The following is a 24,920-nucleotide window of genomic DNA, read 5'->3' as shown; positions in this document are numbered from 1 at the left end:
ATAGGCTGTGCAGGGTGTAGGCACACTACAATAGGCTGTGCAGGGTCTAGGCACACTACAATAGGCTGTGCAGGGTCTAGGCACACTACAATAGGCTGTGCAAGGTCTAGGCACACTACAATAGGCTGTGCAGGTTGTAGGCACACTACAATAGGCTGTGCAGGGTGTAGGCACACTACAATAGGCTGTGCAAGGTCTAGGCACACTAGAATAGGCTGTGCAGGTTGTAGGCACACTACAATAGGCTGTGCAGGGTGTAGGCACACTACAATAGGCTGTGCAAGGTCTAGGCACACTACAATAGGCTGTGCAGGTTGTAGGCACACTACAATAGGCTGTGCAGGGTGTAGGCACACTACAATAGGCTGTGCAGGGTCTAGGCTCACTACAATAGACTGTGCAGGGGTCTAGGCACAATACAATAAGCTGTGCAGGGTCTAGGCACACTACAATAGGCTGTGCAGGGGTCTAGGCACAATACAATAAGCTGTGCAGGGTCTAGGCACACTACAATAGGCTGTGCAGGGGTCTAGGCACAATACAACAGGCTAAGAGGGATGTAAGTGGATTAAGTACAGCCCCGGTAGAGAATATATAGCCAATGCAATACGCAAGCTGCAGATGCAACAAGAATTAATGAGTGATAAGTAGAGCATTTAGGCTCATTCTGGGCACGATAAATGTATCCCCCTTCCACGATATTGAACGGTACGGGGGTACTGGGGCTGTAAATGCTGCCTTCGGATCAACTGGTTCCGTAAAAGCAAATCTAACATGTGTATTTTGCGTCTACAATGTAACCTTAGGACCACAAGACTTAGTCAGTAGGGATGGACCATACTTAGTCTGTCTCCTATCCTTTAGTCAGAAGAGGAAGGGTTCACAAGCTACACTAAATGCAAGTACAGGTATGTTAAAGGTACTACATGTGGAGGGGTACAGCGTGGTCACAGGTACAGCGGAATTAAGTGGCTTGAGTAACAGGTACACTGTATCTTGAGTACACAAGGTACTGTGTACAGGGAGTACACTAGGTACTGTGTACAGGGAGTACACTAGGTACTGTGTACAGGGAGTACACTAGGTACTGTGTACAGGGAGTCCACAAGGTACTGTGTACAGGGAGTCCACAAGGGTACTGTGTACAGGGAGTCCACAGGGTACTGTGCACAGGAAGTCCACAGGGTACTGTGCACAAAATATAAGTTTCGAACCAAGAACACTGAGCACAACTCTAACACATGATGGACTGTGCAGTAGCCTTAACAAGGAATGAGAACACTCCGTATGCACAATGCGGACCACAATAGTTATATAAGTTGAACACCTGCTGGCAGGACTTGCTCTGTGGTACCGTAGGATACCCGCCTGAAGGATGTATCCCATGGATAAGGTCGCGAAAAACAGCCTGATTGGAGAATGAGTGCTGAATAAATTTGGTCACTTTCTGGCCCACCATTGCCTTACTTCCTGTGGCTCTGGTAATATGTTGTTGTTATAGATTCAGCACGGGCTATGGTGAGCCCGTAACTTACCTGGCACAGGAGCGGGGCAAGTAGCACGGGCTATGATGAGCCCGTTGTGGACTTACCTGGCACAGGAGCGGGGTAAGTAGCACGGGCTATGATGAGCCCGTTGTGGACTTACCTGGCACAGGAGCGGGGCAAGTAGCACGGGCTATGGTGAGCCCGTTGTGGACTTACCTGGCACAGGAACGGTGTTACTCTCTGGTAATAGAAAGTACCAGTTTGAGTACTTCTGCTGTTGAGTACTTACCAGTACTTGTGTCTAATGTTTGTGGGAGATTATCGCGGCACTTATAGCAATATATACTCGGACAAGAGAAAGTGTCATTCAGTATGCTATTTCAAAAGCTATCACACAGTTAACCAGAGTTCAGAAATATTGACTTAATTGACTATGATACTTACTGTGTCACAGTAGCCATCATTGTTTCAGTGCTAATTAGCTCGCTTAAATGCCCCGCTATACCAGTCAGTCGAAGTGAATGGGACAGTTACATTAAAACTATTACAGTATTATAAAATATCAGACACTCACCCCAGACTTCTCAAAGACAGATGCTTGTGCATTCAAATCTCACGCTGCATTTTCCTCCTCGAAGATATTTCTCTTTCTTAAAGCACTCCTTTTCCGGCACCAGAAGTACTAAGTGCTCTTCCTCTTAACCAAATCCCCGGCAAGAGCCGTGGCGTGTCCTTGGAGAGTCTCTCCGTGAGCTCTACGCATATGTACGCAAAACACCGAAGCCAGAGAAGAGAAGATATAGTTTTGAACAATTTTTTTAAACGCAAGTTGAGTTAGCCCTAAATTTTTAGATTTGCTGACGTTCTTCTCACTTGGAGGACTATTGTATATGTTGTAGAGAGAGAGAGAGAGAGAGAGAGAGTGAGAGTATATATTGTGTTCTTTCCTCTAAATTAAAAATGTCCATTTTTTGGGGAGTGGGTTTCCTGGATATGGTGTGCTTTATGCCTGTATAATGAGTCCCTGAGAGAGAGAGAGAGATTTATCACCTGCAAGTCTCTATCATTAGGCGAGGTGTGTCTGATGTTTTCTTCGGCCGCCAAACACCTGGCTTGTGGCTGGCTTGTGGCTGGCTTGTGGCTGGCTTGTGGCTGGCTTGTGGCTGGGTCGTGGCTGGGTTGGGGCTGGGTCGTGGCTGGGTTGGGGCTGGCTCGTGGCTGGCTTGTGGCTGGCTTGTGGCTGGGTCGTGGCTGGGTTGGGGCTGGCTCGTGGCTGGCTCGTGGTTGGCTTATGGCTGGATTGTGGCTGGCTTGGGGCTGGCTTGTGGCTGGCTTGTGGCTGGCTTGTGGCTGGGTCGTGGCTGGGTTGGGGCTGGCTCGTGGCTGGCTTGTGGCTGGCTTGTGGCTGGCTTGTGGCTGGCTTGTGGCTGGCTTGTAGCTCAGACTGCAACTGAACATCTCATTTTAAGTTGATATAAAGTCTTAGTTTTTCAATATTGTTGCTCACTATACAAATCTTATTAGTTTAAAACTAAATTTTTCGAATGTTTTAGCATTTTTGATCGACAGATATATCTTATTTAATGAAAGACGGAGTTATTGTTTAATTTGAACCAAGACTAACTTAGCAACCTAAGTTAACCTTGGCATGCCGGTTAGTCCTCGATACTTAACACAGGTAAAACTAGGCATAGTTATTTATGGATACAGTATGTTAATGCGATTAAAAAAATAACTTATTTCGAAATAATTGAAAATACACAAAATTTGTGTCTGAAAATCTGTACCAAGAATGGTTATAGAACATTATCCACACATCTCGTGCAAGCTAAGCTTGCTATCCACCCATTACTAAACGTGCTACAAGCTTGACTATCCACCCATTACTAAACGTGCTACAAGCTTGGCTATCCACCCATTACTAAACGTGCTACAAGCTTGGCTATCCACCCATTACTAAACGTGCTACAAGCTTGGCTATCCACCCATTACTAAACGTGCTACAAGCTTGGCTATCCACCCATTACTAAACGTGCTACAAGCTTGGCTATCCACCCATTACTAAACGTGCTACAAGCTTGGCTATCAACCCATTACTAAACGTGCTACAAGCTTGGCTATCCACCCATTACTAAACGTGCTACAAGCTTGGCTATCCACCCATTACTAAACGTGCTACAAGCTTGGCTATCCACCCATTACTAAACGTGCTACAAGCTTGGCTATCCACCCATTACTAAACGTGCTACAAGCTTGGCTATCCACCCATTACTAAACGTGCTACAAGCTTGGCTATCCACCCATTACTAAACGTGCTACAAGCTTGGCTATCCACCCATTACTAAACGTGCTACAAGCTTGGCTATCCACCCATTACTAAACGTGCTACAAGCTTGGCTATCCACCCATTACTAAACGTGCTACAAGCTTGGCTATCCACCCATTACTAAACGTGCTACAAGCTTGGCTATCCACCCATTACTAAACGTGCTACAAGCTTGGCTATCCACCCATTACTAAACGTGCTACAAGCTTGGCTATCCACCCATTACTAAACGTGCTACAAGCTTGGCTATCCACCCATTACTAAACGTGCTACAAGCTTGGCTATCCACCCATTACTAAACGTGCTACAAGCTTGGCTATCCACCCATTACTAAACGTGCTACAAGCTTGGCTATCTACCCATTACTAAACGTGCTACAAGCTTGGCTATCCACCCATTACTAAACGTGCTACAAGCTTGGCTATCCACCCATAACTTACCTATGGCAAAACATGATAGCAATTAACGAGAAAATAACGTCATTAAAAGTCGATGTGTTTACAACATCATAAAGCTTGGTGAAATATACAGGTCTATAATACAAGCATGGGGGGGGAGGGAGGGAGGGAGGGGGGGGGAGGGAGGGAGGGGGGAGGGGATAATTTAGCAGGTCCTGCAGTGTAAGTGAGCCTCGAACCCGTGTCTTGTTTTTGTACTAATACGTTTCTAAAGCTTCCCGGCCCACGCAGGCGCGCTTATTCATGTAGTGTTAGAGAGCGATCCCATTACCCATCGGAAAAAGGATCGAGGAGGACTGAAATAGAAATTTTGAGTTGTGAGCATTAATATTACTCCTTTTAATCAGTTTACAATGAGTAATGGGTTGTAAAAAGGCTATTGAAATGTATATCCAAAGTTGTTGAATGGTTTAAGATAGTAATTTGGGAAAATATGTTTGGGAAATTAAAGTTTGTTATCGTGAATAATCTTGAGGTTATCTTGAGATGATTTCGGAGCTTTTTCAGTGTCCCCGCGGCCCGGTCCTCGACCAGGCCTCCACCCCCAGGAAGCAGCCCGTGACAGCTGACTAACACCCAGGTACCTATTTTACTGCTAGGTAACAGGGGCATAGGGTGAAAGAAACTCTGCCCATTGTTTCTCGCCGGCGCCTGGGATCGAACCCAGGACCACAGGATCACAAGCCCAGCGTGCTGTCCGCTCGGCCGACCGGCACCCTCGGTTCCCCCGGATAATGATCTATATTGCGCTATGTTTTTTAAATATATATATTTTTTTGCATTTAATTATTATTATTATTATTATTATTATTATTATTATTATTATTATTATTATTATTATTATTATTATTATTATTATATAAAAATTAATGTGTTGGAGGATGGAGTACCACTTAATAATGACCAAAGCCTTCAAAGACTTTCATTAGGTTAGAGAGGTGGGGATTTCAACGCACTTGAAGCAAGTGATCCCACAGGCTTATCAGTTCAGTTCATGGTACAAGTCAATCAAAATCAAATGTTTATTCAGGTAAAAGTAGATACATAGATGCAGTTACAAACATAATGTTGGATGTATAGATAGATAGATAGTACATACAATACCTAAAGCCACTAGTACGCATAGTGTTTCGGGCACAATGTGTCTCACAAAGTTTGTTTTCTCTGTATGAGTGTATTAGTGATATACTCGAGGTATTTGCTGTAATATATTTTGTCACGAGATGTGTATACTCTGTATAAGGTAAACTGTTTTTTTTTACGTAACTTAGCAGTGATTCGGGGCCTGACTGTAAATCAATTGGAGGGTCGTGTTCCAGGGGGAACTAGTAGGATAAGACTTAATATGAGCTGTGGGAAAGAGGTTTCGAACCTGTTAATATGTCTCACAAGAGTCTACTCCTGAACTCACTTGTATAAAAAAAAGGAAAATGTATGGACGTTGGTATACCTTCTGTTTCATCGTGTAGTTGAGAATTGTAAACTGTGATGATACCTCGCATATTTTTTTAAATATATCTATTTAATCTCGTATGCAGGCGATGAGTCACAATAACGTGGCTAAATTAGGTTGACCAGATCACACACTAGAAGGTGAAGGGACGACGACGTTTCGGTCCGTCCTGGACCATTCTCAAGTCGATTCTTTGAACTCACTCAAAGTAATCGACTTGAGAATGGGCCAGGACGGACCGAAATGTCGTCGTTCCTTCACCTTCTGTGTGTGGTCTGGTCAACATTTCTCGTACATTCTGATGCCTATTTGTTCACGAGAATATTCTTTATGGATTCAACAGGACTTTGGAATATAATTACTAAGACTGAATATGTACAGTGATAATTACGTCTTATTTTCCGTATTGGTATAAGGAGTCACATGTGTGAGTCTAACATGACTTTTGCAATGCTTGGAAGCCATATATTTATCGATAATTATTGATCCTAATTATAGTGCATGTTTTTGTGTATAAATGTATTCCGTATTTGTATCTGTGTATTTGTTGGTAAAACAAATGGGCGTATGACTGAGGTTTTCAACGTGTGCCTTCTTTCCTGCTGCTATGCACCCAACCACTTGGGCTGGACGGTAGAGCGACGGTCTCGCTGCATGCAGGTTGGCGTTCAATCCCCGACCGTCCAAGTGGTGGGGACACCATTCCTTCCCCCCGTCCCATCCCAAATCCTTATCCTGACCCCCTTCCCAGTGCTATATAGTCGTAATGGCTTGGCATTTTTCCTTGATAATTCCTTCCTTCCTGCTGCTATGCTCTTTCTCCCTTCACTATCTCATACATTGTTGTTTATTGCTCTTGTGTCCATCCATCTTTACTGTCTGACCATCTTTCTTGTCTGGCCACTTGTGCTCTCTTAACTCAATATCACTTCTCACTCTTTTTCTCTACCCCTCTTAATATTCTCCATCTTCTCTACCTCACTACACACAATCATTTTTTTTCTTTTCTTAGTTTCTTTCTCCTTCACCCATCATACTGGAATCATCAGTTGATTACAAACGCTCAAGGCAATGTAGAGAGAGAGAGAGAGAGAGAGAGAGAGAGAGAGAGAGAGAGAGAGAGAGAGAGAGAGAGAGAGAGAGAGAGAGAGAGAGAGAGAGAGAGAGAGAGAGAGAGAGAGAGAGAGAGAGAGAGAGAGAAAGAGAGAGAGAGAGAGAGAGAGAGAGAGAGAGAGAGAGAGAGAGAGAGAGAGAGAGAGAGAGAGAGAGAGAGAGAGAAAGAGAGAGAGAGAGAGAGAGAGAGAGAGAGAGAGAAAGAGAGAGAGAGAGAGAGAGAGAGAGAGAGAGAGAGAGAGAGAGAGAGAGAGAGAGAGAGAGAGAGAGAAAGAGAGAGAGAGAGAGAGAGAGAGAGAGAGAGAGAGAGAGAGAGAAAGAGAGAGAGAGAGAGAGAGAGAGAGAGAGAGAGAGAGAGAGAGAGAGAGAGAGAAAGAGAGAGAGAGGCTTCGATTCCCTGGCAGCTGTTTGGTCAACAGTTGACCGGTACAATCTGGTCAACAGATAATTAGTAAATATATCTTGTCTGTTGCAATAATAATTAAAAAAAACATTTAATTTTTGCTAATTAAATTTATGTATATATATATATGTTTTTTGTAACAAGAATTTGCCTTTAATCAGATATAAATTGTGTTATGGGAAACTTATAATTGTGATTGTTTTTAATATAATTTGTCTTTAAACACTTATGTATTTGTTGTTAATGGTAAACAAATGTCACTATTGAAGGTCTGTCCCCCTGTAATGGTCGACATTACACCCAGACAATGACACTTCGTGTAATATCAGAATAAGCCTTTTGTGTATGTTGAAAATAACAGAATCTTCGATATACGGTACAGTTGCAGGGTTCTGGCAAAGGCACTCTTGAGAATAGAGCGGCAACCTCCTCCTCATTCAGCCGCTCAGGCGACACTGAGCTCTTTCCCACCACCACCTGATACCCTCAACCTTGCGAGTTGCCACGTATGATAATTACAGGAAAACAAATCTCAAGGGAATTCGGTATCTAATCCACTTACAATTTCAGTATTTTAGTTTTTTAGTAGTTTGTAGTTGAGTGTTTTATCTAATATATTTCATGTCCCATGGAAGGCGACAAATTTGACATTACAAAAGTCAGCAGACGTGAAAGTTTTATCGTGCCAATAGTGACGTCAGAGCTCGGGGCACTTACTGAAGGGACGGGTCGGGCAGCAGGTGAACTGGATATCAGTGATACTCGTGCACCCAGCGCGCCCACACGTGCCCGCTCCTGCTCCACACACACCTCTGTGGTAGCCATCTAACCTGGTGCACGGACGGAGGTGGCGTACTCCACTCTCTCACCTTCCACGCTGGGAGACGTGTGCACTGTCTTACGGCGCTGAGGACGGGTGCTTCGGTTACATGATATTGTAATCTAACATCGGAAGAGTATTTTCACCCCACAGTGAGAGCGGTGATTAATTTGGAGTGCGTTACCTGAGGACTATCCACAACTGTGAGAATACCCGGACTTTCTCCGGCAATACTGCTGTCATACTCGTCCGCATCTTCTAGTTGACGCAAGAACTGTAAAAAAGGGACAGATATATTAGAAAACATTTTGCAAATCTTTCATACAACTTACGAAAACACACTTTTTGTATAAAAACGCTGCAAATAAATTCCGAGAGTAGCAGTGCTTGCATGTTGTCTCGTGTGTGTGTGTGTCACAGAACTAAAATACTTAAGAAAACATATAATTGTGATCTTTGAAATACCGCCGAGTTCACACGAGAAACCCCTTCGTTCCGAGTGGAGAGACATCGATGCTCTCGTGGTAGTGATCCACGAGGTGCCGCGAGGTGGTGACTGGTCGCCCGCAAGATGGAGAGGCTTGAGGACCAGGGCTGCTACAGCCCCTCCACCGACACTAACAACAACACCAACAGCAGCAGTAACGCCACCGGGAACACCCACGCGGAGGAGAAGTACGCCCTTCGGCCCAGGACCATCATCAAGCGACTCCAGCAAGAAAGAACTCGGCAGGAAGTTCCCAAGCGGCCGGCCAAGTCCAAATCGAGGCCAGCGCCGCTGTCGAAGTACCGAAGAAAGACCGCCAATGCACGAGAACGCCATCGCATGAGAGAGATCAACAACGCCTTCGAGTCTCTGCGGAAGGTGCTGCCGGATACTGTGGAGGTGCACGCCGCCTCCGCCACCGTCACCAAGATCATGACCCTGCGGCTGGCCGTCGAGTACATCAGGGCGCTCTCCGATGTCCTCGAAGATGACAGCGACCAAGATTTCAGCTCCTTCGAGAGCTCCTTACACAACTCCATCCAGAACTCGCTCCATAGCTGCCTTCAGCACTCCTTCGCTCCCAGTCTTCAGCAACACGTCCTGCAGAAAACGATGTCCTCGTCAGAGAGCCCCATGACCTTCCAGTACGAGCACTCAACGACCTCGTTCATCGAGCAGGGAGCACCTCAGCTGCCTCAGTTCGTGGGGCACTACACCCTCTCAGACCCCATGTCTGTCTCCAGCTCCCCCTCCACCCTCCGAGGGTCAGTAAGCAGCACTAGTGACCTCGAGGAACTCCTTTCCGATGACTCTGGCTTGCTGGAGGACAGCCTCGATGTCTTCCACGATATTCCCACTCTGACTGTCGCTGACCCCTTCGACATCCTCCTCAGTGCAGAAAAAGACACGCTTGTCTTCACCACTGAACTGTGTAATTAAAGACAGAACATTGATCTTAGCATCCCTGTAAGATACATATAATTAGTTTTAATCTTGAAACGACCTCATACGTTGCCGTGCTGAAATGATGGTGCTTCTGTTGCGGAGATGCCAGACTATTACTATATGCCTGCGGCACGCATGGACGTCTGCTCTAGTCAGAGAGCTTGTCCACTCTCGCAGTGCTGACGGACCCCCACCGCCGTGAGTGGACTATGGCTGTTAATTATTCATGACGTTGTGCAGTTTATGTGGGATCCTCGGTGGTTGATGAGACGGTGTGGAGCTAGGCCTACTGACTCAGTGGAGGCCAGGCTAGGCCTACTGACACCGTGCAGGCCAGGCTAGGCCCCACTGACACCATGCAGGCCAGGCTAGGCCCCACTGACACCATGCAGGCCAGGCTAGGCCCCACTGACACCATACAGGCCAGGCTAGGCCCCACTGACACCATGCAGGCCAGGCTAGACCCCACTGACACCATACAGGCCAGGCTAGGCCCCACTGACACCATACAGGCCAGGCTAGGCCCCACTGACACCATACAGGCCAGGCTAGGCCCCACTGACACCATACAGGCCAGGCTAGGCCCCACTGACACCATACAGGCCAGGCTAGGCCCCACTGACACCATACAGGCCAGGCTAGGCCCCACTGACACCATACAGGCCAGGCTAGGCCCCACTGACACCATACAGGCCAGGCTAGGCCTCACTGACACCATACAGGCCAGGCTAGGCCCCACTGACACCATGCAGGCCAGGCTAGGCCCCACTGACACCATACAGGCCAGGCTAGGCCCCACTGACACCATGCAGGCCAGGCTAGGCCCCACTGACACCATACAGGCCAGGCTAGACCCCACTGACACCGTGTGAACCCATCCACAACAATACATGAGCGATGCTAGTCTCCAGTGCCATATTTTGTGACCTTGTAGCGTAAATGTACTTTCCTAATTACAGGATTAACAGTGTACTTCACCCTGTGCATATTATGGGTTATAATATATACAAATAAACCGTAATTAAAATCGAACTTGCATGTATAAACTATATACACCATTGTTTGACGTAATTCTAAGTTGTCTTAAGTGTTTTATTGTGAAAAATTAAAGTGTTCTATTCTGTTATATGCTTTTCAACTATCCTCCTCATTTCACTTATAAAACGAGAATTGGAAGTGACATGTCTAATTAAAAGTATCATGCCTGATTGAGCAATAAATATGGACATATATATATATATATATATATATATATATATATATATATATATATATATATATATATATATATATATATATATATAATCTCACACACACAGAGGAAAATCAGAAAGAACTAATGGAATGAACTGATGCTTGAAGAAGGGAAGTTGGGAGTTGGCAAAAGCTCTATCAACTGGGCTATGAGTAGCCTTAACAAGGAACGTTTCTTTATTAAAGGGGATGGTTGGATTCCACATGAAGGTATGATAACACACAGGGTTCGGGAACCTATACACTGAGACAGTTGGGAGGCGGGACCCAGGAGCTGACTTCCTTACCTGCATCGCAATCTCCCGTCAAATGATGATAGAATTAGGGAAAATTTATTGGTTGAAGGAAGGATTTTGCTTATAAGGAATTATTTAAATAAAATTATTACATATAATTATTTTTTGTAATAATAATTATAATCTTTTTTTAAACTATCATTATTGTAATAATTTTAATAATTATTAATTTCGTTCCTAATAAGCTCAGATATTTTTTATTGTTTCTCAAACTGTTTTAAGTAATGTTAAGTAAGGAACCTAATTGTCTCTATTGTTGTAACCTGTTACACACACACACAACATATGTATAAGCGTTATTGCAAACACATGAATACACATTAGTTCACATGTATACACACCTGCACTGATTGTGCACATACACATGTGAGAATGAGTCATACTAGCAGACAGGTCTTTCGCTTGAGAGTTGAAGTTAAGGAGCAGTTGGCTGCTGTTCCTCGGGCTTGAGGAACAGCTGGTTGCTCTCTAGCTTGTTCCTTGGGCTTGAGGAACAGCTGGTTGCTCTCTAGCTTGTTCCTTGGGCTTGAGGAACAGCTGGTTGTTCTCCAGCTTGTTCCTCGTGCTTCAGGAACAGCTGGTTGCCCTCTAGCTTGTTCCTCGGGCTTGAGGAACAGCTGGTTGCTCTCTAGCTTATTCCTCGTGGTTCAGGAACAGCTGGCTGCTCTCCAGCTTCTTCCTCGGGCTTGAGGAACAGCTGGCTGCTCTCCAACTTGTTCCTCATGCTTCAGGAACAGCTGGCTGCTCTCCAGCTTGTTCCTCGTGCTTCAGGAACAGCTGGTTGCTCTCCAGCTTGTTCCTCGGGCTTCAGGAACAGCTGGTTGCCCTCCAGCTTATTCCTCGTGCTTCAGGAACAGCTGGTTGCCCTCTAGCTTGTTCCTCGGGCTTCAGGAACAGCTGGTTGCCCTCTAGCTTGTTCCTCGGGCTTCAGGAACAGCTGGTTGCTCTCCAGCTTGTTCTTCGTGCTTCAGGAACAGCTGGTTGCTCTCCAGCTTGTTCCTCGGGCTTCAGGAACAGCTGGTTGCCCTCCAGCTTATTCCTCGTGCTTCAGGAACAGCTGGTTGCCCTCTAGCTTGTTCCTCGGGCTTCAGGAACAGCTGGTTGCTCTCCAGCTTGTTCGTCGGGCTTCAGGAACAGCTGGCTGCTCTCCAACGTGTTCCTCGTGCTTCAGGAACAGCTGGTTGCTCTCCAACGTGTTCCTCACACTTTGACACCAGCTGGAAGTCCATCAGTTTGTGCCTCACGCTTCATGAAGTAGATGTCAGCACAGTATATTGTGCCTCACAGTTCATGAAGTAGATGTCAGCACAGTATATTGTGCCTCACAGTTCATGAAGTAGATGTCAGCACAGTATATTGTGCCTCACGCTTCATGAAGTAGATGTCAGCACAGTATATTGTGCCTCACAGTTCATGAAGTAGATGTCAGCACAGTATATTGTGCCTCACAGTTCATGAAGTAGATGTCAGCACAGTATATTGTGCCTCACAGTTCATGAAGTAGATGTCAGCACAGTATATTGTGCCTCACAGTTCGCTGCACAGTAAATTTCTTGCATAATATCTTTGTCCTGTTTTCTTTCATTTCCATGACCCCGCCCCCCCCACATACACACATACATTGTGTATATTTCACATACATTCTCACTTCTTATCTCTTTATCAGTTTCTATCATTCACCCTCTTCCGTTTGACCGATTTGTGTCATATATTCAATATCTATATTTGGTTCTTTTTTATATTTGGAACCAAATATAGATATTTTAAAGTTTGAACCGCCCGTTCGAACTATATTTGGTTCGAACGGGGGGAGGGGAGGGGGGTTCGAAGCCCGTTCGAACTATATTTGGTTCGAACGGGTGGAGGGGAGGGGGGGGGGGTTCGAAGCCCGTTCGAACTATATTTGGTTCGAACGGGGGGAGGGGAGGGGGGGTGTTCGAAGCCCGTTCGAACTATATTTGGTTCGAACGGGGGGAGGGGAGGGGGGTTCGAAGCCCGTTCGAACCGCCGTTATGCACGAGTGTGTTATATTAGATCAAAACATCAGAAGGTTCCGTGCATGGTGTATGGGTCGTCGCCGTTACCTTGAGGTGCTTCCGGGGCTTAGCGTCCCCGCGGCCCGGTCGCCGCCGTGCAGGAGGTGATCACATAGAGCAACTCTAACGTTGCACGAATGCTTTATCTGCAGTTTGCAATGGTGGCAGCTGTTTTCCATTCGTCCCTCTGCAATACCATTTATAATTTTTTGGGGCCTAAGCTGTTTTCTTAGATTAGTTTAGTTCTGTTTATGTATGGCTTTGCTGTGGCTTTTTTTGTTATATGGAAGTAATAAAAAGTCAAAATAAAATCTACTCACTGATCACTGAATGAAATCATTCACTGGTCATTGAATGAAGCCATTCACTGGTCATTGAATGAAGCTATTCACTGATCACTGAATGAAACCATTCACTGGTCAATGAATGAAGCCATTCACTGGTCATTGAATGAAGCCATTCACTGATCACTGAATGAAACCATTCACTGATCATTGAATGAAACCATTCACTGATCATTGAATGAAGCCATTCACTGGTCAATGAATGAAGCCATTCACTGGTCAATGAATGAAGCCATTCACTGGTCATTGAATGAAGCCATTCACTGATCACTGAATGAAACCATTCACTCGGCCGGAAGCAACAGATGCATCAGGTGCAAGGAACGTGCTCAACCGTTCTGTCCTTTTTGAACAAAAACCCGTTCCTGTCCTTTGGGACCCGAGTTCAATTCCGCTTCTGTCCACTGGAAATCGAACTCGCGTCCCTCGGTTGTGAGTCGAAGACGTAGACCACTGTGCTACAGGATCCTCTTTAGGAGGGTGGTGGTTCTCTTGGCTTGCTACTCCGTAAGAAAAGCAACTGTTCTGAATAACGAGAAACGTACGACCCCAAGCAACCCAACTAACCTATCGACAACGATGCAACGATTCACTAATACGTCGTATTTGTAACGGATTGAGCAATTCAGAAGAAATAGTCTACGAGTTATAATTATTTTTCTACCACAGACGTGGCCGGACATTTACAACGCTAACCATCATATATATACATTTCCTTGTGTCCTCATCAAGTTGTGCTTGCGGGGGTGGGGTTGAGCTCTGGATCTTGGGGCCCGCCTCTCAACTGTCAATCACTCAACATTTTGTCGTCAATGGACAGGGTTAGTGATCTGTTAAACATTGCTATTAAATCGTTTTCGACATCTGAACGTTTCTGGTTCAGTAATTTATTGAACAATCACTACAATCACCACAGAAGGTGATTGTAGTGTTTTTTTAAAAATACAAAATTTTTTATTTTTTATTTTCTCACTATGCTTGTGACTTTTCTCAAGTTGTTTATGGTAACAACTATTGTTTTCTTAATCTTAAACTTGTGTTGTCAGAGTTACTTAGAAATGTCCCGAGTGGTACCTTCTGTCTGCAAGATGCATCCACTCAGGACCTGTTTCTCAAGCTTCGTAGGTTATCTTGAGATGATTTTGGGGCTTTAGTGTCCCCGCGGCCCGGTCCTCGACCAGGCCTCCACCCCCAGGAAGCAGCCCGTGACAGCTGACTAACACCCAGGTACCTATTTTACTGCTAGGTAACAGGGGTGTCGTATGGTGGGGGTGTTCACTCAGGAACTCTATTAAGCTTCCCTGCTTGGTGCCTTCTTTTGATAATTGTTTAATCATTACACTTCTTTATAATAAATCAAGTTTATATATTTCTATGTAAAAAATCTGACATTAATTAGTTCTCTCTGGAGAGGCGTTCTCGTCTAGGAAGGAGTTTTAAGACTTAGATGTAAGTCCAAGTCTTAATCTTGGACTTGGACATGGGAAGAAGGATGTAACTGAACGCTTCAGTTTAGGAATCTTAATTATTTGAGTATTTATGTTTATGTCTTAATGTTAAATTCGTTTTTTTTCCGTATTCAGCATTGTTAAAATTTCCCCATGGTTGGTGACGGGTAGCTTGTTAGATATGTACATCAGGTAGCACATCAGATACGTCTGGCAGGGAGCTGAACACATCAGATACGTCTGGCAGGGAGTTGAGCACATCAGATACGTCTGGCAGTGAGCTGAACACATCAGATACGTCTGGCAGGGAGCTGAACACATCAGATACGTCTGGCAGGGAGCTGAACACATCAGATACGTCTGGCAGTGAGCTGAACACATCAGATACGTCTGGCAGTGAGCTGAACACATCAGATACGTCTGGCAGGGAGCTGAACACATCAGATACGTCTGGCAGGGAGCTGAGCACATCAGATACGTCTGGCAGTGAGCTGAACACATCAGATACGTCTGGCAGGGAGCTGAACACATCAGATACGTCTGGCAGTGAGCTGAACACATCAGATACGTCTGGCAGTGAGCTGAACACATCAGATACGTCTGGCAGGGAGCTGAACACATCAGATACGTCTGGCAGGGTAGAGACAGTATGCTCACAAATAATACGTTACGCAACATCAAACCTTCGATCTCCCGCTTGGTCATTTGGCCTCATATCACTTCCACATTGCGTGTTGGTCATCTATGACCCCATTGGACGTTTGTGTTCTCCTTTGTCTGAGGTTTGTAGATGTCAGTGGGAAGGGAATTGGATCAGAGGTGCATCTGCTCAAGTCCTTCTAAATGTTGAATTGCATCAAGTCCAGTTTATTTCATTTATGATAAAAGACACTATGCAGGAAGGGTTGGGTCAGCGTGACATACCTCCACTGCGCCTGGGAGGGTACGCTTAATGTAACATACCTGCCCTACCCCGGGCAGGATGCCTAACATACCTGTATCGTGCCGGAAAGCTGAAAGTCGGGTCAGAGTTCACCGCCAGGCTTGGGTCGTATTAATTTCTAATTCGCTGCCAAGTCACGGTGCTGAATAAACAATTTTGTGTGTGTGTGTGTTCAGTTATGTGTCTTTGGTCACATTCCTATACCAATTCCTTATTTTATTATTGAAAATACAATGGTTTGAAACGCTGAAAATAGTTGCGTTTAGTTCGATCTCCCTTTGCTCGTATCGTATCCGGCCGGACTCTGGCCGGACTCGTGTACTTCGGACTCCGGCCGGATGCACTCCGGACTCATTTTATTTTAGGTGCTTAAGTTATTGTCCATTGAAATGCACGTTAAACGTAAATTATGCTTGTAAATTGATAATAGTTTCTTGGCCAGTGTAACACGAGTTTTGTTTATGGGGTATTAAGTCTTGTTTCATAATTGCTTATTCCTAAGAAATATGGAAAGTTGCAATTGTTTCCCCTCCCCTCAAGTTGTGATTGTTTCCCCTCCCCTCAAGTTGTGATTGTTTCCCCTCCCCTCAAGTTGTAATTGTTTCCCCTCCCCTCAAGTTGTGATTGTTTTCCCTCCCCTCAAGTTGTGATTGTTTCCCCTCCCCTCAAGTTGTGATTGTTTCCCCTCCCCTCAAGTTGTAATTGTTTCCCCTCCCCTCAAGTTGTGATTGTTTTCCCTCCCCTCAAGTTGTGATTGTTTCCCCTCCCCTCAAGTTGTGATTGTTTCCCCTCCCCTCAAGTTGTGATTGTTTCCCCTCCCCTCAAGTTGTGATTGTTTCCCCTCCCCTCAAGTTGTGATTGTTTCCCCTCCCCTCAAGTTGTGATTGTTTCCCATCCCTCAAGTTGTGATTGTTTCCCCTCCCCTCAAGTTGTGATTGTTTCCCCTCCCGAATCAAACTTTGCCTTTGTGACCAGAACACTGGGAAAACGGGCGAATCTGGGACCAGATTCACGAAAGCACTTACGCAAGCACTTACGAACCTGTACATCTTTTCTCAATCTTTGGCGGCTTTGTTTATAATTATTAAACAGTTAATGAGCTCCGAAGCACCAGGAGGCTGTTTATAACAATAACAACAGCTGATTGGCAAGTTTTCACGTTTGTAAAATGTTTAATAAATGTGACCAAAGCCGTCAAAGATTGAAGAAAGATGTACAGGTTCGTAAATATTTGCGTAAGTGCTTTCGTGAATCTGGCCCCAGGACTTTGCATTATGGCTGGTGTTTCTGCTGGGTGAAAGGCAAAGTTATCAGGGAGGAATGAACAAATGTTCATTCGGAGGAACGGAGGAACTCCCTCCATTATCAGGGGGGACTTAGTTAGACCGCCTAGGAGACCCATCAGGTGTGTATCACCATTTAGAAGTCTGCGATGATCTGCCCGGCCACCGCACGCATCATACTGCAAAGCCCCCAGCAAGACTTCCAGCGATCGTGGTTGTGATACAGCCCAGCCAGAGACGGGGGGGACCTGTTCCCATTATGGAAGTTACTCTATCTTAACTCGCCACTAAATCTATCTGGGATGTTGTGGAAATAAGTACAATTCAAAATATCACTGTCCTGGTGAGAAAGGCATCGTTTGAGGGGGAGGGGGAGGGACCCAGAGACGAAGCTCAGCCCTCGCAAGCACAACTAGGTAGTTTGAGGAGGGATAATAACCCTGTATAATGCATTTTAAGCATAAGAAAGTACCAAACAATAGTACTTAGGATGAAATGCAAATGACACACTGTCTCAATCGACTAATGTGGTCCAGGCTAACGCCTCGTTACTGCTCTCGCACAATTATAACTAACTCGACATGTTCAGTTCTTCAAATTAAAGTTCTTCAAAGTTCTTCAAGAAATTTGCCTTAAGACATTTCAAGATTCACAAACTTGCGGTTTAAAATTATCATTCACTTAAATTTGTTTCGCTATGAACGAATACAGAATATGGGAAGCCAGATTAGGTTAAGTTAGGTTAGGTTAGGTTAGGTTAGGTTAGGTTAGGTTAGGTTAGGTTAGGTTAGGTTAGGTTAGGTTAAGTTAGGTTAGGTTAGGTTAGGTTAAGTTAGGTTAGGTTAGGTTAGGTTAGGTTAGGTTAGGTTAGGTTAAGTTAGGTTAGGTTAGGTTAAGTTAGGTTAGGTTAGGTTAGGTTAGGTTAAGTTTTGTTAGGTTAAGTTAGGTTAGGTTAAGTTAGGTTAGGTTAGGTTAGGTTAAGTTAGGTTAGGTTAGGTTAGGTTAGGTTAAGTTAGGTTAGGTTAGGTTAAGTTAGGTTAGGTTAGGTTAGGTTAGGTTAAGTTAGGTTAGGTTAGGTTAAGTTAGGTTAGGTTAGGTTAAGTTAGGTTAGGTTAGGTTAGGTTAAGTTAGGTTAGGTTAGGTTAGGTTAGGTTAAGTTAGGTTAGGTTAGGTTAGGTTAAGTTAGGTTAGGTTAGGTTAGGTTAAGTTAAGTTAGGTTAGGTTAGGTTAGGTTAAGTTAGGTTAGGTTAGGTTAGGTTAGGTTAGGTTAGGTTAGGTTAGGTTAAGTTAGGTTAGGTTAGGTTAGGTTAGGGTTTAGTTTAGGTTTAGTTTATTGAGATTTGTTTTGTATTTAAAGTAAAAGGCGAGATGTCTATTTGAAGGAAGCTGCAAATTTCCTTGCTGCCTTCCCCTTTCAGACTTGCTGCCTTCCCCTTTCAGATTTGGTGCCTTCTCCTTTCAGACTTGCTGCCTTCCCCTTTCAGATTTGGTGCCTTCTCCTTTCAGACTTGCTGCCTTCCCCTTTCAGACTTGGTGCCTTCTCCTTTCAGACTTGCTGCCTTCTTCTTTCAGACTTGCTGCCTTCTCCTTTCAGACTTGCTGCCTTCTTCTTTCAGACTTGCTGCCTTCTCCTTTCAGACTTGCTGCCTTCCCCTTTCAGACTTGCTGCCTTCTTCTTTCAGACTTGCTGCCTTCTTCTTTCAGACTTGCTGCCTTCTTTCAGACTTGCTGCCTTCTTCTTTCAGACTTGCTGCCTTCCCCTTTCAGACTTGCTGCCTTCTTTCAGACTTGGTACCTTCTCCTTTCAGACGTGCTGCCTTCCCCTTTCAGACTTGCTGCCTTCCCCCTTTCAGACTTCGTGCCTTCTCCTTTCAGACTTGCTGCCTTCCCCCTTTCAGACTTCGTGCCTTCTCCTTTCAGACTTGCTGCCTTTCCCTTTCAGACTTGCTGCCTTCTCCTTTCAGACTTACTGTCTCTCGGCCTCAGGGTTCCAGCCACCGTCCCCTCTCGGTCCTAAGGCCACCTCTCCTCTAGCCAAGACACGATATGTATCTTAGGATCTATCCCCTTAAAGGAAGGTTCTAATTGTCCCTACCGCAGATCACCACAACTGACAGCAATATACAGGGTTTATCTTCTTATCTTCTTCGTTGTATTCGCATACTTAGCACGATTTTGATAGTATGGTTTCGATACCTTGACCAACCATCAATCTTCCAATTATATTCCCCCGACCCTACACTTACCAAAAAAAAAAAAAAAATCTCTATGGTGTGATTTTGAGGCGAGATATATTGGAAAACATATCCAATTATATTTGTAGATGATATGCCGCCTCGTTTATAAGGTATAATTAATAGGACCTCTTCATTCAAGTTTTCAACCACTCCCTCCTCCTCCTCCTCCCCCCCCCCCTTGTATGGGTCCTAAAGGTTGTTCCGGAGGTAGTTCTCTCCCGACCTGTCATTAGCTGCGTCTTCCAAACACCTTGAGATGCAGATAATGGGTTGGCATGAGTAGATTTATAATACACATATAACCATTCGTCAGCTGTCTGGTTCCTCCCTGTTGTTTGTTAACACCCGTTAGGCCTGCCGTAGCTGTCCAGGCCTGCTGTAGCTGTCCAGGCCTGCCGTAGCTGTCCAGGCCTGCTGTAGCTGTCCAGGCCTGCCGTAGCTGTCCAGGCCTGCCGTAGCTGTCCAGGCCTGCTGTAGCTGTCCAGGCCTGCCGTAGCTGTCCAGGCCTGCTGGAGCTGTCCAGGCCTGCCAGATCTGTCCAGGCCTGCCGTAGCTGTCCAGGCCTACTGGAGCTGTCCAGGCCTGCTGTAGCTGTCCAGGCCTGCCGTAGCTGTCCAGGCCTGTCGTAGCTGTCCAGGCCTGCCGTAGCTGTCCAGGCCTGCCGTAGCTGTCCAGGCCTGCTGTAGCTGTCCAGGCCTGTCGTAGCTGTCCAGGCCTGCCGTAGCTGTCCAGGCCTGCTGTAGCTGTCCAGGCCTGCCGTAGCTGTCCAGGCCTGTCGTAGCTGTCCAGGCCTGCTGGAGCTGTCCAGGCCTGCCGTAGCTGTCCAGGCCTGTCGTAGCTGTCCAGGCCTGCTGGAGCTGTCCAGGCCTGCCGTAGCTGTCCAGGCCTGTCGTAGCTGTCCAGGCCTGCCAGATCTGTCCAGGCCTGCCGTAGCTGTCCAGGCCTGCTGGAGCTGTCCAGGCCTGCCGTAGCTGTCCAGGCCTGTCGTAGCTGTCCAGGCCTGCCAGATCTGTCCAGGCCTGCCGTAGCTGTCCAGGCCTGCTGGAGCTGTCCAGGCCTGCCGTAGCTGTCCAGGCCTGTCGTAGCTGTCCAGGCCTGCCAGATCTGTCCAGACCTGCCATATCTGTCCATATCTGCCAGATCTGTCCAGGCCTGCTGGAGCTGTCCAAGCCTGCCGTAGCTGTCCAGGCCTGCCAGAGCTGTCCAGACTTGCCAGATCTGTCCAGGCCTGCCATATCTGTCCAGGCCTGCCAGATCTGTCCAGGCCTGCCTCTCTGACATAGGTTACTGGATATGAACGAAAGGGTTTGCTTATTGATTCAATTTTCTATATATTCAGCTTTTCACTTACGAAGGCAGTTGAAAAATGAACTCTAGTGGGCCTGATGCCTTAATTTGTACTGAAGAAGACAAGCCACTGGAGGCCCTCGTTATCAGAGAGAAAGTGAATTGGCAATTGGGGGTGATTGACGAGTCAATCTTGCTCTACATTTTCCTTGACAGGCTGGGACGGTAAGTGTGGTGTAAACTGGCAGTTCTGTCTACGTTGTGGGGTTGATGGGACGTTCCGTCTGACAGTTGACAGTTGGATGAGGTAGTGGGTGATGGGTAGTGCTTCGACAACGTCTAATCTCCATCCCTCCAGACGCACAACGTAACGGTCTCTATTGTTACCTTGTTACAGCTTGTTACAAGGTTGTCACAGCCTGTTAGACAGTTTGTATGACTTGTTAGAAGATTGTTACAGCCTTGTTAGGAAGTTGTTATAGCTTGTTAGAAAGTTGTTACAGCTTGTTAGAAAGTTGTTACAGCTTGTTAGAAGATTGTTACAGCTTGTTAGAAAGTTGTTACAGCTTGTTAGAAGATTGTTACAGCTTGTTAGAAAGTTGTTACAGCTTGTTAGAAGATTGTTACAGCTTGTTAGAAGGTTACAGCTTGTTAGAAAGTTGTTACAGTTAGAAAGTTATTACAGCTTGTTCGAAGGGTGCAGGAAGGTGGTAGTTTGGTCGTGTGTGTGTGATGTGCAGATGTTTTACCTGTCCATTATTTCAGCGTTGCTCTTCAGGATTGTTTCTAGCGATGATCTGCATCTAGACATAACAGCGATCTCTGTTACATCCTTATTGTGTGAGCACGTCACTCGCCTTGTTGAAATATAGAGGTCATAGAGGAGTGCCTGCTGCATGGGTAACAGCTTCTCCCCCGAATCAACCTACCCTGGCTTTGCGCCCTGGAGAGGCCACTCCAGACCGACAACCAGAGCGCAACTCCATAGTCTCCTGAGACTGATGGATGCCTACTGCTATAGGAGCGACAATCCCCTATGTGGGGATTTAAAAGCACAAACAACAGTCTTGTCTCTTTCAAGGCATTCTATACTATGTTGGGAGCGTTCTTCGTGTATGGAAATGGGGATTTAGCTCTATACTACAAGAGTAACGAGACCTTTCCATTACAACGTACCCTGACAAGATGCTATGAAAGAAGCCACGCTAAGGCCTTGAGTCTCTTTTTCACACTATAATGAGCCTGCTTGTCCCCCAGTATGAGTCTGCCTATCCCCCAGTATCCCCCTCTACCCTCCTTTCTTATACCTGGGTCATCTCTCTCCACATTTGCAGCTAGGACGGGGCCCGGTTCGCTTCTCTGTGATTTTCTCTATCAGCGACTGGATCCTCGCAACAAAATGACGCCTTCGGACCTCAGGAAACCCCCGTCTCGGGGTCCTCCTTATCTTGTATCTCACATAAATTCTCAGTAAATCAGCAGAGAACTCGCGGGGAATACTAAAGTTCCTCCGTCAGGTATTTCTGAGGGTGGACAAAATGCCGTAACTACGGCAGGAAGGGTGGGAAGGGTGGGTGAGGGGAAGGAATGGAAGGGACGATAAGAGTTGTGAGGGGATGACGAAGTGGAAGGGTGGAGTGGAAGGGGTAATGAAGGGTGAAGGAGGCGACTACGAGTGTGAAGGGTAGGGTCCAGACACTTAGAGAAGGGTAGAAGGTGAAGGTTCCTTAAGGCTCAGAGAAGGGTAGAAGGGGAAGGTTCCTTAAGGCTCAGAGAAGGGTAGGAGGTGAAGGTTCCTTAAGGCTCAGAGAAGGGTAGAAGGTGAAGGTTCCTTAAGGCTCAGAGAAGGGTAGGAGGTGAAGGTTCCTTAAGGCTCAGAGAAGGGTAGAAGGTGAAGGTTCCTTAAGGCTCAGAGAAGGGTAGGAGGTGAAGGTTCCTTAAGGCTCAGAGAAGGGTAGAAGGTGAAGGTTCCTTAAGGCTCAGAGAAGGGTAGAAGGTGAAGGTTCCTTAAGGCTCAGAGAAGGGTAGAAGGTGAAGGTTCCTTAAGGCTCAGAGAAGGGTAGGAGGTGAAGGTTCCTTAAGGCTCAGAGAAGGGTAGAAGGTGAAGGTTCCTTAAGGCTCAGAGAAGGGTAGGAGGTGAAGGTTCCTTAAGGCTCAGAGAAGGGTAGAAGGTGAAGGTTCCTTAAGGCTCAGAGAAGGGTAGGAGGTGGAGTACTTTGGCTAAGGCTTTAGCTTAGACTTTCTCCGGCGTGTGGCGAGGTAGCAGAGCAGATTGCACGGTCTCTCTCACTGTGAGAGACTCTTGGATCACCGTGAGAGACTCTGATCTCTCACCGTGAGAGACTCTCTGATCTCTCAGTGATAGACCGTGAGAGACTCTCTCATCTCTCAGTGAGAAATCTCCGCAGATCTCTCACTTGCTTCCCTTTTTTTATTATTTCAATGTCCATTATCATTTTACTGTATAATTAACATAAATAATTTTTGTAGCGTGAGCGGCAAACAAATGAAGCCTGACAAATACACTACACTAACAAAGACAGCACAAGGATAACATTCAAGAATGAGAAGAATGCCTGACTGGAGTTGCGAATAATAGATTGGAAAAATCCAGTCACTCCATTCGTCCCAATCTCGAAATAAACCAAATAAAATATAAAGTCTTACCATTAATTGGTGTAAAAATAGAAGTATATTATATAAATAATATACTTCTATAATACATAATATATAATTTTTTAAAATATATATACTATTATAAGAAGTAATAAATAGTTCTATAACATTAGCCATTAGACATGCAAAGTACTTTTGCCCTTACGCTCACGTGTTCTAAGGGTTATTCTCGCTTTTATCTACACTACGGATGGTTTTAAGCTACATTGAACATATCTCTTGAGTTTTCTATGTTGTTGGGAAGAGGTATCGTAGCCAGGAGGGTATCGTAGCCAGGAGGTATCGTAGCGAGGAGGGGATCGTAGCTACGAGGGTATCGTAGCGAGGAGGGGATCGTAGATACGAGGGGATCGTAACCAGGAGAGGAGAGAAATTACTGATCCTAGCGGTCTAAAAGCAGTAGTGTAGAAAGCTATGATTTGTTCTGATCCGAAACCTATATTTATGGGCAGTACAAAACGTCGACCAGACTGTGCGACACAGTGGTTGCCAGGATCAGGTTGGGTTGCCGTTACCTGTGGCAGGTGGCTACCGTTACCTGTGGCAGGTGGCTACCGTTACCTGTGGCAGGTGGCTACCGTTACCTGTGGCAGGTGGCTACCGTTACCTGTGGCAGGTGGCTACCGTTACCTGTGGCAGGTGGTTACCGTTACCTGTGACAGGTGGATACCGTTACCTGTGGCAGGTGGCTACCGTTACCTGTGGCAGGTGGTTACCGTTACCTGTGGCAGGTGGATACCGTTACCTGTGGCAGGTGGATACCGTTACCTGTGACAGGTGGCTACCGTTACCTGTGGCAGGTGGCTACCGTTACCTGTGGCAGGTGGCTACCGTTACCTGTGGCAGGTGGCTACCGTTACCTGTGGCAGGTTGTTACCGTTACCTGTGGCAGGTGGATACCGTTACCTGTGGCAGGTGGCTACCGTTACCTGTGTCAGGTGGCTACCGTTACCTGTGGCAGGTGGCTACCGTTACCTGTGGCAGGTGGTTACCGTTACCTGTGGCAGGTGGATACCGTTACCTGTGGCAGGTGGCTACCGTTACCTGTGGCAGGTGGCTACCGTTACCTGTGACAGGTGGCTACCGTTACCTGTGGCAGGTGGCTACCGTTACCTGTGGCAGGTGGCTACAGGTGACGGATCTCCCAATCCTGAGCACTCCAGGTGCAAACTCTGTGAGCAGGAACTGCGGCATGATCTCCCACACTACATCACCGAATGTCCAGTTATTAGACCATTCAGAGCAGTTGGCATGAGGTACCTGGAGCTTTGCAATTACTTTATTCACTCTTGTGTTCTTGAGAATATCCTCATAATATATCTAGAGTTTGCCATTGCAGACTACTGTTCTCACGGCCCTGTATGACTAACCATCCTGCGAGATGGGGACTTTTAGCATCACATAGCTAGTTTTTTGACACTGTACTTCCCTTCATATAGTCTAGAGCAGCTGCACAAATGTAGATGTACCTAAATGTATTATTAAAAAAGAATCATACAGACTTGCTAACAGGTTCCTTACATACAGAATAGACAAGAGGCCTTTCCAAGTCTGAAACTTGGAGGATATTTACAAAGCTGCAGTACGAAGAGGCAAGGCCAAAGGGGCTAGCCAAAGGGGCTAG

General features: G+C 45.9%; 1 protein-coding gene and 1 long non-coding RNA gene across 2 annotated transcripts in view; both read left to right on the top strand.

Moving 5' to 3' along the window:
* LOC138369852 (uncharacterized) overlaps positions 1-24,920 on the top strand; it is a 108,348-nt gene that overhangs the window by 18,979 nt on the left and 64,449 nt on the right. The gene's annotated exons all lie outside the window — the stretch shown is intronic.
* Positions 7,734-10,574, top strand: LOC123765618 (helix-loop-helix protein delilah-like). The gene has a single exon (XM_045754293.2). It carries the CDS (start codon positions 8,632-8,634, stop codon positions 9,484-9,486), a length of 855 nt encoding a protein of 284 aa, XP_045610249.1. The 5' UTR covers positions 7,734-8,631; the 3' UTR covers positions 9,487-10,574.

The sequence above is a fragment of the Procambarus clarkii genome, chromosome 30 (assembly GCF_040958095.1).
Source record: "Procambarus clarkii isolate CNS0578487 chromosome 30, FALCON_Pclarkii_2.0, whole genome shotgun sequence".
Taxonomy (NCBI): Eukaryota; Metazoa; Arthropoda; class Malacostraca; order Decapoda; family Cambaridae; genus Procambarus; species Procambarus clarkii.
This window is presented reverse-complemented; position numbering and strand designations above follow the sequence as displayed.